This window comes from Osmia lignaria, chromosome 1 (assembly GCF_051020975.1).
Source record: "Osmia lignaria lignaria isolate PbOS001 chromosome 1, iyOsmLign1, whole genome shotgun sequence".
NCBI classification, from domain to species: Eukaryota; Metazoa; Arthropoda; class Insecta; order Hymenoptera; family Megachilidae; genus Osmia; species Osmia lignaria.
In genome coordinates, this window is record NC_135032.1 from 10689411 (window position 1) to 10706828 (window position 17418).

The 17418-nt window shown below is 36.5% G+C and overlaps 3 protein-coding genes across 6 annotated transcripts; 2 read left to right on the forward strand and 1 right to left on the reverse strand.

Moving 5' to 3' along the window:
- The first annotated feature begins 108 nt into the window (after positions 1-108).
- LOC117606326 (phospholipid-transporting ATPase IF) lies at positions 109-14706 on the forward strand. Of its 2 annotated transcripts, none has more exons than XM_034328670.2 (21): positions 109-249; positions 7153-7257; positions 7327-7581; positions 7787-7939; positions 8004-8302; positions 8366-8580; positions 8830-9116; positions 9181-9360; positions 9593-9740; positions 9902-10044; positions 10110-10349; positions 10546-10688; positions 10784-10943; positions 11122-11430; positions 11501-11687; positions 11764-11909; positions 11979-12082; positions 12273-12498; positions 12591-12687; positions 14474-14592; positions 14684-14706. In XM_034328670.2, the coding sequence occupies exons 1-19, from the start codon at positions 247-249 to the stop codon at positions 12651-12653; spliced, it is 3366 nt and encodes a 1121-aa protein (XP_034184561.1). In that variant the 5' UTR covers positions 109-246; the 3' UTR covers positions 12654-12687; positions 14474-14592; positions 14684-14706. The 2 variants fall into 2 exon arrangements, with proteins under 2 accessions (XP_034184561.1, XP_034184560.1); XM_034328669.2 differs by lacking the exon at positions 109-249 and adding an exon at positions 1025-1162.
- On the reverse strand, positions 1226-6460 carry LOC117606327 (2-oxoglutarate dehydrogenase, mitochondrial). 3 transcript variants are annotated; one of them, XM_034328673.2, is made up of 16 exons: positions 6318-6459; positions 5833-6167; positions 5665-5774; positions 5310-5591; positions 5029-5239; positions 4797-4974; positions 4607-4722; positions 4408-4547; positions 4205-4350; positions 3757-3946; positions 3470-3691; positions 3086-3362; positions 2945-3030; positions 2411-2731; positions 2000-2284; positions 1226-1523 (listed from the first exon to the last, which is right to left on the reverse strand). In XM_034328673.2, the coding sequence occupies exons 1-16, from the start codon at positions 6326-6328 to the stop codon at positions 1323-1325; spliced, it is 3111 nt and encodes a 1036-aa protein (XP_034184564.1). In that variant the 5' UTR covers positions 6329-6459; the 3' UTR covers positions 1226-1322. The 3 variants fall into 3 exon arrangements, with proteins under 3 accessions (XP_034184564.1, XP_034184563.1, XP_034184565.1); XM_034328672.2 differs by having other exon boundaries at positions 5833-6459; XM_034328674.2 differs by lacking the exons at positions 2000-2284; positions 2411-2731 and having other exon boundaries at positions 5833-6460.
- Positions 14707-14724: 18 nt separating the features above from the next.
- On the forward strand, positions 14725-17343 carry LOC117606349 (uncharacterized). The gene is made up of 10 exons (XM_076688520.1): positions 14725-14858; positions 14941-14988; positions 15062-15246; positions 15315-15435; positions 15515-16043; positions 16113-16318; positions 16394-16631; positions 16712-17101; positions 17199-17279; positions 17326-17343. The coding sequence occupies exons 1-10, from the start codon at positions 14725-14727 to the stop codon at positions 17341-17343; spliced, it is 1950 nt and encodes a 649-aa protein (XP_076544635.1).
- Positions 17344-17418: the final 75 nt, after the last annotated feature.

Here is a 17418-nt window from a genome sequence, read left to right on the forward strand (position 1 = left end):
ATCAATATAATTTACACGATTATAAGCTCTCTTATTAGGTTCCCTTAAATAAATAAATTAAGGTAAAAGTAAAAAAGAGCGAATAGTGATCAATTTTTATATGGTGGATGAATTCAACGGTAGTAAGTGGGGAATAATGAATCACGTGTCTCTCATTCAGCAAATGAAATAATAAAGAAAACAAACTAGAAGAGAAAAAGAAATTTCTTCAACAAGGAGACAGCAGTTTTCAAATCTTTAATTGAAATGGTAAGAAAACATTATTTAAACAAAGTTCAGAGGGTGAAATGAAAAATAGAAAGTGGTATGTCTAAGTTCCATAGTAACTTATTTTCCGGGGGATTCTAAAGATGAAAGATTCATAATTCGGTGCAAGTCGGATTTAAAATAGATTTTTTATCAAGCTCATATTCGGAAATTTCTATCAATATTTTATTAGATATAATCCTATTTGAAAACATTATCTGAAACTTGTTGCTAGTTTACGTTACGATTGTGCGAATTTTCTGATCAACAAGACTATTCAATATTAAAAATATAACCAATTGTTTCCCTCAAAACCAGAATATCCGTATGTCTGTTAAAAGCCATAGGATTGCATAAGTTTATTGCACATCTGTTTAATGTATTCAAGACGTTCAAGGAATCCATTTTAATGTTCACTGGCAATGGAATATTAATGACACCTTGATAAAATAAAAAAAAAAGACAGTAAGCTAGTGTACACTTTTACATAAGACCGTTGATACGAAAAACAGTTCAATGCTAATAATAAACGAATAAATGTATCGGTTTTTTTTGGTATAAATATATAGAATTTGTAGACAGACTTTCGTAAAAAATTTCGTAAAACAATTATTACAATTAAATTGTAAAAAATTTCCTTCTTCTTCGATAAATATACCAAACAAGAGCAAACACAAATCGCGATAAAGAATCGCTGCATGCATATATGCATAGATGAAGCTATTAGCACAATCTGCCTAGAGACTTCTCAAGTTCAGTTATATTTTACACGTCACGTCAGGTGTGTCTACTAGCTGCAATAGCTTGACAATTAAAAAACAAGCAATCAAAAAATTGAAGAAATTCGATGTGGAATTGGTTCGACAGAAATTGGACCCACCCAAACGAAACTTACGCTAAATACCTATGCCTTTTGGTGAGTAAAGCGTTCAATACTCGGTAGAAATGAAAGTCAATAATGAATTCATTGTATTCATCACTGATTATTTGCTCATTTATTAGCACAACTTATCTCGATACCTCGCCCATTTCCGGGTTTACGTGTACGAGGTTCGAAGTTGAATAACTTTTTCAAGTCAATCCAGTTTCAAAGCGGCTGCAATCATGTCGTCGTACTCCTTTTTGTGAATAACTTTACTGCCAGTCGCAGGAGCTGCCGATGGTGGCCGACCACCGTAAGCAATATCCTCCAGACGGATCCCTAGGGCTAAGGCTATCCTGTCCCTTACGTAGGAATAGGGGCCTTGGTTCTTATGTTCTTCTTGCAACCACATTATCTAAACAATAGGGCATTTTATATTATAATGTTTGAATAGGGGGAGTGCCAGGTCAATCCTGACCCTAAGCTCTAGGACCCAGAAATCTGCCTAGGTTACCATTAGGCCCTTTCTAAACTCTCCCTAGGCTCTCCCCCTAAGGTTTCCGTTAGGACCCATTTAGGGCTCTCCCAAAATTCATAACAGGTAATGGATCATTTGCACCCCAAAATTTACCCTTAACATTTTAACTATCTCGCAGCAATCACTCCAACTAGATAACTCAAATCTATGGGTTCCTATAAAAACTTAAGTATCCCTCGCCCATATGAATGACGTGGTGGTAAACATGTTAACCAACACAAGTCTATTTAGCACTTACATTTTCTCGGAAATGGTTCGAAAAATTGAAACACTACTTAGAATCAATGAAATTTACCGATAAGATCTACACGAGACTATCTAGAAATTCTTTAATGAACGATAAGTTGATTTACTTTAGCGTTCGGGTATTTCGCCATTTCCTGGGCAAGCAGGTGGTACGGAAACGGGCAAAGTTGTTCGATACGAATGATCGCTATTTTGTCCTCCAACTGTTTCCCCTGACGTTCCGCCAGTAAATCATAGAATACCTTTCCACTGCAGAGTAACACCTTTTTTATGTTTCCCGGTTTAACGGAGGGATCAGGGAGGAGGGGCGCGAAGGAAGTTCCGGTTTCCATATCTTGAAAAGATGACAGAGCCATAGGATGTCGTAGTAAAGATTTAGGTGTCATGATAACCTGGATTAATACATCAGAAGTATTAGATTCTTGTCTGATCTAAAATTGACTGTTCGATATGCATCGATCTAGTAATCAATAACAAATGATACCCAATGACGAGCAGAAATTAAAATATACACTAACCAATGGTTTTCTGAAAGGCATCAGAATTTGACGACGAAGTGCATGGAAAAGATTGGCAGGGTTAGTCAAATTGCAAACGATCCAGTTTATTTCGAACAATTGCCTAGTCATGATCTGCTCCACAGTTTCATCGGGAGGTGCTTCTGGTTCCTTTCCAGGCAGATAGACAACATCATCATCGCAGAGTTTAAGGAAACGTTCAACCCTTCCGGACGAATGTTCAGGTCCTTGACCTTCCATTCCATGAGGTAACAAAAGGACCAGTCCTACTTGTCTACCCCATTTCGCTTGTCCAGCGCATAAAAGTGTATCCGGGACAACCTACACGTATCATATCTTTTGCTCTTCTCTTAACACTCATGCTCGATTAAAGCATGTTCTCAAAATAATTCTATGTATCATTCATGATAAAGCTGACAAACAAACAAATCATGCTCATCTTAGATCTGTACACCATGATAGATGACAATCAATGTTTCGTTTTAATTAAAAATATATAATAAACAATTCTTCGAACAGAAATTGCACAATTACCTGGCAAGTATTTACAAAGTCACCAAACTGACCTTCCCAAAGTACCAAAGAATTATGATTGTACGCTGAATATCCTAACTCGAATCCTAAAAATAACAATATTTTCATTCATATTCTGATTACCATTCACACGATACTTACCACAAACACCGTACTCTGATAACGATGAGTTGGTCACGGTATAGAGTGCTTGTCCAGGAAATACATCGTGCAAAATATTTTTGTACGTTTTGTCTCTGCTCTGATCATGAATAACGTGTATACGATGCGAGAACGTGCCTCGTTCGACATCCTCCCCGGATAATCTCACATGATGACCTTCTTTTAATAAACTGAGAAACGCCAGGCACTCTCCCATCCCCCAGTCCGCCTTACGGGACTCCATTAACTGTGCCCTTTTGTCCATTACCCTCATCACCTGCAATTAAAAAAAAAAAAAAATCAATTCAACACGTTTGGGCCGAGGTAACAGGTGCAGCTCTGTGTACTGTGCTCTGTCATGGATAGATTAAAAATGATTAATACTTGATTATGAGCCTCGATATCTGTAGGAGGAGTAGATATAGCCTTGCAGATCGTTAGAATGGTTTCCCTATCAATACCGGTCGGTGGTATTTTATTTTGAGGACTCTGATTGGCAAAGAAATCGTTCCATGGTATATCGTGCCAGTCGCTCAATTGCATGGAATCCACCGCTTTTGCCTTTTTGAACTCCGTTTCGCAATAGTGCAGATACTTTTCTGTCTCCTGGAAAAAAATTATGATGTAAGAACGCGTGCTAATCTCAAATAGATTGTAGACTCTTTCAGCACTTCTTTGACATATGCTTCGGTGATCACTCCTTCCTTTAATAATTTATCAGTGTAAATAGTCAGCACGTTCGGATGTTGTTTGATCTGTTTGTACATCAACGGTTGGGTCAACATTGGTTCATCCAATTCATTGTGACCAAATCTTCTGTATCCAACGACATCCAACACGACATCATTGTGGAACTGCGCCCTGTGATTTATGGACAACGATCGCGTTAATTCGTTCAGAGAACTGATAATAATCTTATCGTCCAATTAAAATTTGATACTAAAGCGAAAAGCAAATTGTTATCGGTAGTCGTTTTACTGTTTAAAATAAAGTGATAAATTGAAACAAAAGGAATAATTTTTGATAATATCTTGCTAATCATTAAATTGACTGATAAAAATGGGATCACCGGAAATTAGATCGAATATTTACTCAGATTAAAAGAAAGTTTCTTTATACCTGTAATCGCAGGCTACTTTGCTACAATATGTCACCAAATCAGGATCATCACCGTGTATGTGAAATATGGGCGCATTTACAACGCGAGCCACGTCTGTGCAATGTGCACTCGATCGAGAGTACCGTGGATCGGTGGTAAATCCGATCTAAAATTCATCGAGACGATTAGCTAGTTGGACAGAGGGAAATTGAAAAATAATTACTTGATTATTAATGACAAGGTGGATGACACCACCGGTGGTGTACTGTGGTAGATTAGTTAAATGCATCGTTTCATAAACGATACCCTGACCCGCAAAGGCAGCGTCACCGTGCACCAAAATGGCTATCGATTTCTTACCGTCTGAAGAGAAGAAATATTCAATTTTAAATTGCATAATTCTATATTATTTATACACGTACGTGTGGCATCTTTTTTTTCAACTTGTTCTGCACGAACACGACCAACTATCACAGGATCGATGGCCTCCAAATGAGAAGGATTAGCCATCATGGCGACATGAACCTTCTTTTTAGTCCTACGTAAACAATACCTCGGCTCGTCGAAATTCTTCGTTAATTATTACAGTAATTTTGGGAGTAATCAGTTCACCTGTCTAACACTCGTTCCGAATGCGTTCCCAAATGGTACTTCACATCCCCCGAGCCGAAACCTTCCAAAGAGACCGGATTGAACTGAGTCACTAATTGATGCAACGGTTTGTGGCAAACATTGATCAAAGTATTCAATCGTCCCCGATGAGCCATTCCAATCACAGCAGTCTCCACCCCTGCAAAATTATTCAGTCAGAATAATCGTTTGAAATCGAAGCGAAATGTTCTACCGTGTTCAGCTGACGTTTCCAAACATTCTATCATCGACGATATGAAAGCTTCGCAACCCTCCAGACCAAACCTCTTCTCAGTGGGATATTTTTTAGCCAAGAAGCTTTCGAATGTAACTGCTCTCATAATATTCATCCAAACACCCTTTCTCTGCTCGACAGGCATATCCCAAGCGCCTGGTACCTCGATTCTATCTCTCAGCCAATCTAACTGAAAACAATGGCACGAAAAAATGTCACAATAATTCGAAATTATCTGCGAAAGCTTTTAATAAGCGTACCATAAAAAGATCGTGGATGTAGGTGTACTCGAGACCCAAATGACCGCAGTAGACATGGTTCAACCTGGTCAATATCTCTCTCAAAGAAAGGCTTCGTTTAGGTCCACCGATGACAGTGAACGGAGCGAGAGGAAACTCTCTGTTCATATCAGCTTCCGTCATGCCCTTCAGATGCTGTCGAACTACAATTGCAGGGGGTAAATTCGCGGTCCCTTGAAGCTTATACGAGTCTGGATTTTGAAGTTTCAACGGATCAGTGTCAGCTATCAGGTGGCCCCTAGCCTTAAGTAAAAATCAAACAAATCACTTCTTCCGACATGTTCAAACAGGTACATTGATCTATCTTTTGTACTACCTGATAAGCTCGAATTACTGCGTTGATATCAAGAGTTCCACTTATAAAACTTTCACCCTGCATCTCACTGTCTGATTTCTGTCTCGTGCTTTGAGATGGGTATCCTGGTGCTGATGATTATATCGATGGATTGAAGTATAATTTATGAAATTTCTCAGATAAATTTACCTGGGAGTGTTGTACCCGTTATATTTGCTGGTGCCAATGAAGGGGGTGATTCGATTCTCGTAGGTGTTTCCTTAGGTGCCATCGTTTTTGGTGGTCTGACTTCTTCGTGAATTAGTCTGAAGAAGGAGTCCCACGAGGAGCTTACACTTTTTGGATCTTTTAACCATGAATGGTACATATGATCCAAGTACTGACTGTTGGTCGTGTTCAGCACCGTGTCGAAATTACTTTTGTTACCATTCCCTTGGTCCTTGTGCTTGAAACGAGCAACGTGTTTCTGAGAATCGAACACCCTGTTAAATACTCTGACACGACCTTTGAATCCATAGCACAGACTGAAAACGACCGAGCGATAGAATCGTGGATTCGTGTACATGTCCCCATTTGTTTCTACCCGCGATCAATGGGTCGCCGAATAGGGGATGTTTTAATTTTCATCGAATTTTTTAGAATTTGTTAGTCGAATTTATCGAGCCACATCTCACCCCGGAGTCATTTGACACTTGACTGTTTGAAAGATTGCGTGCTGTAACCATCTTCGGACCGTAACCAGCTGATCTGAAAGGGAGAAGTTGTGCAACGCTTCACCCTTCGATGAATTTCTGATTTTAATCAGAAGAATGTCTCTGCATTCGAACTTGTAGAATCTTGAACCGTTAAATGCATTAAGGTATTTTTTTAAATTGATATTAATTTAACATTTCCATGAAAAAGAAGGTATTTTCCAGGTGGAACAAAAAAGAAACAATTTAATCGATAAATACAGAGGCAACTTCTGTGACCTGTACAATTTTCGAATATCGTTCAATTTCTTATTTTCTTTTTTATAGAAATGTTTGAGACAGACGTCGGTAATTCGATAATAAAAGATAAGGTACCTTAAGGTACGGTTGGGTACAGAAGAAGATATGATGCAACACGTTACTCAACCCATAGATGATTTAGTTAACCTCCCCTATCTTGAATTACAATTGGACGTGCAATCTTTTGGTATAAGAGTGTTGCAGTTCATTCGAAGGAAATGGTTCAAATCACAGAGGCCGCTCAGAGTTCCGGTTCTCTTAAGAACGGAACACACACTTTCCCACGCGATACTCTTTATCCAAGCAAGTTTACAAAATTCTTAATGAATTCTTAATTAAAACGTTAGAAACTTATTAACGTTTCACGTGACTGGTTATCAATCTTACCACTTCGACTGCCATATCATTTTCACAATTTTAATCGGAAAAATGACATAACAGGTTTAGTGGAAACAAAATTGCTAATTGGAAAAATTATCTATGGGAAGAAAATAATTTTCATTTCTTCTGTTTGCAGGGTACTGTGACATCAGTATACGAAGATCATAGAGTTATAACAATTAGCCCGAGCAACGACCCATCGAACACAGTTTTCCCCAATAATCGTATCGTCTCGAAAAAGGTAATTTCGACAAATCTATTAATTAACAAATATTATTCTAGAACCATTTAACAGTGAATTCGTTTCCAGTACACATTATGGAATTTCATACCAAAAAATCTGTTCGAGCAGTTCAGAAGGATTGCCAATTTCTATTTCCTCGTAACAGCAGTCGTATCAATGATGATAGCATCACCGATTTCACCTTTAACCAGCATATTACCTTTAAGCTTCGTCATACTAGTAACAGCCTGCAAACAGGGATACGAGGATTACCATCGTCACAAATTGGATCAACGAATAAATCGCAAATTCGTCACTGCGATTCGTAATAAATGCACACAGGTAGGTAAATCAGAGTTACCTGTAAAATAAATTAAAATTTCATAATATTCTTTATCGAAGTCTACTCGAGGTTTAAACTTGAAAGTCATTGGATCCTATTTTTGTATATCAAAGTGATAAGCTATCAGTGACAATAGAATGTACGGCGTTTCGTTATTTCCGGTTATTTTCTGGTTTTCATATTTACATTTTCTTTGACTCGCAGAACGTTCATTGCGAAGAAATAGTAGTGGGTGACCTGGTGAAGGTGTGTCGTGACGATGATGTTCCTTGCGATCTTCTGCTTCTGTTTAGTACAGAAGATTCTGACCGGTGTTATGTCACCACGTCAAATCTTGATGGCGAAACTAATTTGAAGGTAATTAAGTTGTATATCAAGTTTAAAGAATGGAGTTTAATTAGTAAAATTATTGCCTATTTAGACGCTGCTCGTTCCAAAAATTGTATCCAAAATGGGGATCTCGGAAATAGCATCCATGGAGGCGACTGTCACTTGCCAGCATCCTTCCTCCGATCTCTATCGCTTCCATGGTAAACTAGAAGTGAATAGATCCGACGATGAAGTGACCACTACTTATCTAACGATCGAAAATTTATTACTTCGTGGATCAAGACTGAAAGACACGGATCATATAATCGGCTGTGCGGTTTACACCGGACAGGACACGAAATTGTCTCTGAATTCAAAGATCAGAAGCAATAAATTCTCCACAGCTGAAAAGTAAGAACCTCTTTCAACAAATTTAACGAATAAACAATAATCAACTGCGAATCTCGTTTACAGATCTATTAATAAGCATATTATTATATTCATGGTGTTATTATTGGTTGAAATAATACTGTCTTGCATCATGAAGCATGTAATCGAAGAAACTGCGAATTGGACGTTATACGTCGGGAAAGATGGCACCGTCACTCTCTACTCCCTGGTCACTGATTTTTTAACATTCACAGTGCTTTATAATTACATCGTGCCTATATCGTTATACGTCACCATAGGTAAGAATCATCTTTATAATTGTCATTAGAAATTTCTATCTTCGAATTGAGATCCTCATACTTGATAGATTTCATAATTCTAAAGCTATAGTAATTAGGAAATGTAACATTAAAAAATAAAACATTAACATTCGTCATCTCTTCCTGATTCAACATCGTCGTTCACCTTCGACCAGAATTATCCGGGTATCTTTTATTTCTTTCTTTTTTTTTTTCAAATTCAAATTCAATCAATTGTTCTCGTTACAGAATTACAAAAATTCTTCAGTTCGTTTTTCTTCAGCTGGGACATCGACATGTACGACGAAAACAGCGATCAGTCAGCGTTGACCAACACGTCAGACTTGAACGAGGAGCTCGGGCAAATCGAGTACCTGTTCGCGGACAAAACTGGTACCCTAACCGAGAATCTGATGGTGTTCAAACGTTGCTCGGTCAATGGGAATATATACATGGAGAAAGATTGCGACGGTTGTCTCTATCTGTTATCTCCCGATGGGGATGAGACGAAAGCAATGAAGCTAACAGCGTGGGAGGTAAACCGCATTTGTCTCTTTTCTTCAACGAAAAAATATTATAATACGACTATTCCGATTGCAGCAACACATTTGGCACTTTATGATAAGCATCTCTTTGTGTCATTCCGTTCAAATTACACCGCCGAGTCAAAGGAAGAACATAATCGCGAGGCGGACAGAGTACAGGAAAAGTTATAGATTGAGGAAAATTTTGCAATTGAACAGTTCCCTGTTGATGCATCCGGATTTACCAGAGTATCAGGTAGAAATTATTCTCGAATTCTCTTACGAAAATAAAGTCTAACATTAGCCGCAATATTAACGAACGGTTATTTTTAACTCCGATAAATAATCGTCAACAACAGCTGCGATAAATTTTCACGTCGAGTGGCGTTAACGAGAGTCGTAAACGACCTAAATGAGAATATCAACACATTTCTAATTCGCGTATCGCTGCGAATGTAGCTGTTAAAAATTTTTCAAATATGCGTTAGGCAGCATCTGCAGACGAGAAGGCTTTGGTAGAGGCTAGCGCCAGGTGTGGGGTTGTTTTCCAAAAAAGCACCAGCGACAAGATAGAACTGAGGATCAATAGAAATATATTGACCTTTGAGAAGCTCGAAGTCTTAGAATTCACATCCGGTTGGTATTCGAACAAAGCTTTTTTCTTGATCCTATAAATCCCTTGATGAAAGGTATATCTGATAAGCCAGAAAAGCTATCGTTTCAACGCTTGTAATCTGCTTCCAATCAGTCCACTTCCTCTGATTAATAAACCATGATTAATGAACATTTCTTGACAGAACGCAAGAGGATGTCGGTAATAGTGAAAGACGCGGCACTTGATTACTGGCTGTATTGCAAAGGGGCGGATTCGGCTATCCTTCCGCTGATAGTCTCGGGAGACGTTAATCAGGCTATCGCTCATGTCGCTGACTTCGCCAGGGTTCGTTCATTGCCTTATTGCAAATGAAAAGTTTCAACCCGATTTAACGAGGATTCGTCTTTCAGAGAGGTCTTCGAACGCTGATAATTGCGTACAAAAAAATGAATCAGGTGGAATACGAGAATTTGGTTCAGAACGTAGAACAAGCCAGACAGATAATTGGCATTGAAAGAGCAGCGTACATGGAGAGAGCTTATAACATGATGGAAGGTGGTCTCACTTTGTTAGGAGTAACCGGTGTCGAGGATCGTCTTCAAGAAGGTGTGCAGGAAACTCTCGAATGCTTACAAGTTGCTGGTATTAAAGTTAGTAACTTGAATAATTAATAACAATCCCTTGTGAGATTTGTTAAATGAACGTCCACTTAATCTGGGTCGTTGATATCACAACTTTTTGATAAGTGTCTTAGAATCTGAACAGATTTTTTTTAATAAACGACCCAGTTTGCTTAGATAGTCTGTGAAGGGTTAATTGAAATTGGTATTTGGAACTTGTAATTAGATATGGGTGCTGACCGGGGACAAAGCGGAAACCGCGGAAAATATAGCGTTTCTCTGCGGACAATTCAAAGACGGTACCGAGATATTGAGGATGCTCGATGTAACCGAAAATCGGACTTGTATCCGTCGTCTTACGGATTTCGAGTAGGTATAATTTATTACTCCTTGTAAGATTAAGGCGAGAACCTAACTGACAGCTATTTTGAAACATCCTGTGATACTCTTTTATATAATTCCAGTCGAAGAATAAAACTAGAACCGTACAGACAATATGGAATGCTAGTCGATGGCTGTAGCATAGCAATTGCATTGAAAAATTATCCTGAACAATTCAGGGCTGTCGGAATGGCTTGCAATGCGGTAGTCTGTTGCAGATTGACTCCTTTACAGAAAAGCGAAGTAAGATAATAAAATTTTTGATATCGTTAACACGTTCCATGCTTTGAATATTTAATTTATATTTTAATACCGGCACAGAACGTGTTGAAACAATAACTTTATGCAATTACGATTTATCGTCGTACGTGTTAATGGAATACGATCTGATACGTAATTCTGTTCGACCATTTTTATGCAGATTGTAATGTTGATAAAAACAGCAAGGAGCAAGCCGCACACTGCCGCGATCGGCGACGGAGGAAATGACGTATCGATGATACAGGAAGCTCACGTTGGAATCGGGATAATGGGCAAGGAGGGCCGTCAAGCGACCATGTGCTCCGATTTTGCCATAGCTAAATTTAGATTTTTAAAAAAAGCCCTGCTGGTTCATGGCCACTGGTACTATTTACGAATCAGCATCTTGACACAATATTTTTTTTACAAAAACTTTATATTCATAATGCCGCAATTGTTCTACGGTCTACAGAGTGGTTTCTCTGCTCAGGTATTCATTTTATTAACACTTGTGATCGGCACAATGATAATACCGGTATGACACGTAACAATTATTCCAGGCATTTTACGATGGTATGTTTTTAATGATGTTCAACGTATTATTCACATCCCTACCAATATTAGCGTACGGATTGTTAGAACAAGATTACAGTGCCGACAAACTCCTACGTTTCCCGTATTTATATAAATTAAATCGGCGCAATTATTTATTGTCAGGAACACAGTTCCTCATATGGACACTTTTAGGTGAATACCATTTTCCTATTCGTTCATCACTCTTAATTAAAAACACGATTTTTGATTGAAATTTTGTTTCTTCCAGGTTGTTGGCATACATGTATCATATATTTTATGTCGTATATTTATACATACATCAATCCCATTATTTTGTATAATAATACACCGATGGATCAGTGGTCATATAGTACATGTGTTTTTCATTTAGTCACATTAATAGCCAATTTAGAGGTACGTCGATGTCTCATGTATATCAAGATATATCATACAAGATGTATTATAATCTTCTTTCATTTTTAGGTATTATTACGTAGTTCATATTGGACATTTCCGTTCGTAACAATAGTGCTACTATCACAGCTGTCTTTCTTTGGACTAGCGCTTACTTATTCGCTCATAGACGTGTACGTAACGCTCGTATTTTATAATAAATCAATTCTACTAGTAAAATCTGCTAGTTCTCTAATCTGTTATTGAGATGTGCTGGATTCGATATGCATTTTCTCATATATTTTAGCAAATCTTATCGATTTATCGTGAACACGTCTTTTTATACTGCTTATCTTATCACAACTTTTTTTTTGATTGTTTCAGAAGGTACGATGGGGATATGCTGAGGGTATTTGAAATGTTAGTATCATCCATATCTTTCTGGTTGCTAACCCTCATAGTCGTCGTCGCCTGCGTGATACCAGACTATTTGATTCGTGTGTACAACTGTTATAGACCAACGTTTATAACAAGAAGAAACGAGGAACAACCGCAGTACATCATCATCAATAGCAACGATAATACAGAGAGCGTGCCATTAGAGACCAGAGTAAGAATTATACACCTGTTACACATGCAGATAAGCTATGACTATTACGTATTAGCACGATATTCACCCAGTGTACGTATGGTTCTTCGCAGAATCAAGGACTCTACCACTTTGTTCCATGGAAAAACACCTTTGTACCGCAGAAAGTCAATTGAATTAAGTATCGTTTTACCATGTGTCATAAAGGCCGTAAGTCGTTTATTAATTTATCGTCCATACGATGATCAACGCTTGTAAATATATTTATTATATTAATTTCTATGAAGCTGTATACGAAAACAAAAGCGTTTTGTTCGAAACGCGCCGTTTTATACGACTCGAAATAATTCAAGAATCGTCAGTAACATTTCTGAACATTTTACTCGAAATGAAGCTTTTCATTCATCCGTAGTTGTAAATATTAAAGAAAGTGATGAATTATAAGTTAGCCGAAAACTATAGCATAGAAACAAAAAGAGAAGTACGTGTCTTTGTACTTTGCGACTGAAGTATACGCATTTGTTGTTTTTTTTTTTTGTTTTTTTTTTTACTTTTTAAGTGATCGAATTTTGTAATAAAAGATAGAGAAAATCTAAACATGAATTTTGCAATGTAACTACATGCGAACGACCTTTGGTTCAAGTAACTCATTCGATGAGTGTTTGAGACCGATAGTAAGATCATATGCGCATTTGCATTGGTCAAATTTACATGCCTTATCAATTGCAGCGCGATAAAAAAGCTGCAATGTATCATAAATTTTTTGTAAATAACACGCCCTCCATTGTATCAGCAACCTGATATCAGAGCCAAGTATACAGGGTGTTCCATGCAATTGGGTCAGGCTGTAATTCTGAAATAGTATAAAATAACAAAAATTGTTATGAAACAAAATTAAAGAGCACCTAATGGAGTATTACGAAATGTATGTGTCGGCTCCGGAAGTGGGAACGTTTCGAAGATTTTAAGGTCAACTTGATTTTTTAAAGTAGAATTATAAATTTTTATAACGTCAATTGGTAGGTCTTGTTATTCCTTACAAAAATGTATCAAGGTATTTGGATCGAAAGTTGATTAATTTAAAAGATATCTTAGGGAGAGACCGGGAGAGCCTAATGGTCTCTCCCTAAGATATCTTTTGAACTAAACAATTTTCCACCCAAGTACCTTAATACATTTTTGTAGAGAATAAAAATACGCTTCAATTGACATCAAGAGAAGTAAAAAATTCTAATAAATTTTCGTTAGCGACTGAAAGTTTTTCTGATTACATCAGCAAGGCCTTTGAAATGCTTTCACTTCCAAAATCGTTACATGCCCCATTTATGTCTGGAGTTTGTCTGGAGTGGAACAACCAACTCTCATGCCTTTATTAAAAAAGTGTTGCTTAATTTCAACGTGATTTTCATTCATAATTCCGCATTTTGATCAATTCCACCCTGGCCTCTGGCTAGTTACGCCAATGTTCTACGATAGGAAGATATATACCCTATAAAATATATTCGATAACGTATTCGCACTGCGGCAAAAAAAAATGGTTTAATATCTCTGAAAGTCTTTCAGTGAAAGCAAACAACTGGAACATAATCAACGGTCATGGATGTATATGAGGGATTCGCAGGTATAAGCATCAGTTTGCCAGAGTGTCTGCGATTCGGTAGAGGCACCACTTGCTACGTTTAACAAAAATAGACTTATTTACGCTGACCTAAAAGTTCTCTTTTATACTAGTTTTTCTACTTTCATCATTTAATTAGTGAATATTAAACGTCGCGGCACTGTGATACATTCCATGACCCATATAAACCAATATAACATAGCAACAGTATAAATTAATAAATTGAATTATTCATTGAATTGAATTTTTCTTTGTGTTGTGCTAACGATAAGCGTTGAATTAAATATCCGTACAGTTAATCAACGTTTGTTCAACGTCAAAATATTCTAAAGATGAAAGAGAACAAATGTACGGTAAAAATATATTTTATTTTTATAGGTATTGTGAAAAGCTACCCTTAAGATCCAGCTGAGGCTGACGCTCGATCTTACAGTCGTTAAATCAACGACTGTGAATATTGATTAAAGAGTCTGCCTGTGACATCTGTAAGAACGGAGGTTAAAACATTGTATTTTTGAGGAATTTAATTCGGATTTTGTATGAATATAAATAAATTAGTATCTTGTATCGTGATTATATGTATTACAGCGATACTTAGGTGGAGTAGCAGTATGATAAACTGAGTAAACATGAGGATTATGTCATGTTACTTTCGGCGTCTCATAATAACAGCGTTATTCGTCACGCTCCTGTTCTGTGTCATTCAAGTTCTACGATCAGAATTGGGCTTCGCTGACAATGATCTGTCAAATTTGGATAAATTGTGGGCAACTTCTCCTTTAATAACATGATACATTACAGTATAATGTTTCATGTTTAACTGTGATTAATTTATGTCATTTCAGAATACACATATCTCAATTAATTAAAGAATCTGACCAGCCTTCTGTTAGGTATACCTATAAATAAAAAAAAAAAAAATGATGTTTCATTTACAAGTATTTGATGATATTTATGTATCTACAGAGAAGGGGACGTGGCTTGCAAGTTGCCACACTTGGATGTTTCTAATCCAGAAATCACAAAATTCTTACACGATGTTCCTCCATTGTCTTGCACGCCTGAGGATTGGGTTATACTTCGTGGTTCAAGACTTGTAATTAGCAACAGAGCAAAGAAAAAATATGGATCCATATCTTGTTCTTTCAGTGGTAAGTTATACAATAATATATCCATTCATCAAGATTATAATGTGTACTTGTTTATATTGTATTTATAGAAATTCTCAGAGATGATGATTATAATGTATCATTTATGCCTTCTGTTGAATCCGATGACTCCTATGTTCTGAAACATAGTGATTTTGTTAATGTCAAATGTGAATCAAAAAATGGAGATGAGTAAGTTCAAATTAATAAGAATATACAATTAATGAAGTAAATGAAATTTCTTATCTGATTTATCCATTTGTTTTTTTAGATGGCACTCTGTTATGGCTGGAGTAAAGGATGATCCTCAGGTGAAAGAAAAGAACCGATGGGAAAATGTTGGAAGCAAGGCCCTTAAATTAAATGTACTCATGTTTGGTTTTGATTCCCTGTCTAGAAATACATTCATACGTAAATTGCCGAAGACATATCGTTATTTAAAAGAATACTTAAATGCTTTGGTCCTAGAAGGATACAATATAGTAGGTGATGGAACACCACAAGCACTCATTCCTATTCTTACTGGAAAAATTGAACTTGAACTACCAGATACCAGAAAACGAATGGGTCTGAAAGCGAATTATGTTAATGTATATCCAATGATATGGAATCAGTACAAACAACATGGATACATAACTGGATTTATGGAAGATGTACATCATATTGGAACATTTACGTATCGCCTAAAAGGCTTTAAAGAACAACCGACTGACCATTATATGAGAACGTTCTATCTAGCTGCTAGCCCATACTTTAGATATTATAACAAATATTGTGTCGGAGGCATTCCGCGACATATGGTATTTTTCAGTTTTTAACAATAGTAATTATACCGCGCCTATGAAATTATTATATTGTTATGGTTACAGGTGATGCTGAATTATATTAAAGAAATTTTCAATGTTCATAAAAATCAACCAAAATTTTTGTTTGGATTTCACGGTGAACTTTCACATGATTCCTACAACGATATAGGAGTAGTTGACGATGATTTACACAATTGGTTAAAAGACTTACACGAATTTGGTCATTTGAATAACACAGTACTTATATTAATGAGTGACCATGGACACAGGTTTGTGCTTACTCATTATGCAAAATTAATACAAAATTGAGAACAGTGAATTGATACAGTAAATTTTATCTGAAGATTTGCAGAAATTCGCAATACTGTACAGGGTAAACAGGAAGAAAGATTGCCATTCTTTTCATTTGTCTTTCCTCCTTGGTTCAAAAAAGTATACCCGGAAGCATATGCAAACTTTCTACATAACACGCATTATTTAACAACGCCATTTGACGTACATAAAACATTAGAAACCATATTGAATCTTGAAACACCGAAAATCGGAAACCGTCACGAAAGAGCTATTAGTTTATTTGATAAGGTAAGTGTAATTTTGTAGCCTTTATTACTAGTCACCCATATCATTCATTTAATAATAATAACCATCGTATTTTATAACAGGTACCATTAGATAGAACGTGTGCAGATGCTTTTATAGAACCACATTGGTGTGCTTGCCTTAGTTGGCAAGAAATCTCAGTTGATGAGAATAATGTAATTGCTGCAGCTAAATATTTTATTGAATTCCTTAATCAATACACAGAAGATCATCGCGATATATGTGAACCGTTAAAATTGAAAGAAATATTATGGGCTGCTAAACTTATACCTAACAAAGGTTTATTAAAATTTCAAAAATCTGGAGACCAAGATGGTTTCATAGGAGATTTTAGTGCAAAAACAAAATTAACAAGTGAAATTTATCAATTGAAAGTAAAAACTAAACCAGGAGATGGATTATTTGAAGTCAGTATTACTTACGATATAAAAAAGAATGCGTTTTCTACCAAGGTAAGATATTTCGAAGTGAGATAATTATCGAGCTGCTAGTGCATTCATAAATTAAACCTTGAATAAAAATGTACAAAATCTAAATTTCAGATTTCAGATGTTAGTAGAATTAACATGTATGGATCTCAAGCAAGATGTGTGGAAAACTCTTTATACCATTTACGAAAATATTGTTACTGTAAGGATTAACAAATTAATTTTTAACGATTAAAAATAATACGCAGATAACATATGACCGTTAGATTTAACGAATTAACTTTCACAACAAAGGGTGCTGTGATTAACACTATGTTTTGTTCTTTATATTTACATTTTAT

What these genes read in the sequence shown, in the direction of transcription:
- LOC117606326 (XM_034328669.2), top strand. Translation starts at nt 1,094, where the DNA reads ATGTGGAATTGGTTCGACAGAAATTGGACCCACCCAAACGAAACTTAC. An exon ending in ATCGTTATACGTCACCATAG is followed by an intron (nt 8,581 to 8,829) that starts GTAAGAATCATC and finishes TTCTCGTTACAG; the next exon opens with AATTACAAAAATTCTTCAGT. An exon ending in ATGTCGCTGACTTCGCCAGG is followed by an intron (nt 10,045 to 10,109) that starts GTTCGTTCATTG and finishes TTCGTCTTTCAG; the next exon opens with AGAGGTCTTCGAACGCTGAT.
- LOC117606327 (XM_034328672.2), bottom strand. Translation starts at nt 6,208, where the DNA reads ATGTACACGAATCCACGATTCTATCGCTCGGTCGTTTTCAGTCTGTGC. An exon ending in CAGTAATTCGAGCTTATCAG is followed by an intron (nt 5,592 to 5,664) that starts GTAGTACAAAAG and finishes TTTTTACTTAAG; the next exon opens with GCTAGGGGCCACCTGATAGC. An exon ending in ACATCCACGATCTTTTTATG is followed by an intron (nt 5,240 to 5,309) that starts GTACGCTTATTA and finishes CATTGTTTTCAG; the next exon opens with TTAGATTGGCTGAGAGATAG.
- LOC117606349 (XM_076688520.1), top strand. Translation starts at nt 14,725, where the DNA reads ATGAGGATTATGTCATGTTACTTTCGGCGTCTCATAATAACAGCGTTA. An exon ending in GAGGCATTCCGCGACATATG is followed by an intron (nt 16,044 to 16,112) that starts GTATTTTTCAGT and finishes TTATGGTTACAG; the next exon opens with GTGATGCTGAATTATATTAA. An exon ending in ATGAGTGACCATGGACACAG is followed by an intron (nt 16,319 to 16,393) that starts GTTTGTGCTTAC and finishes TTTTATCTGAAG; the next exon opens with ATTTGCAGAAATTCGCAATA.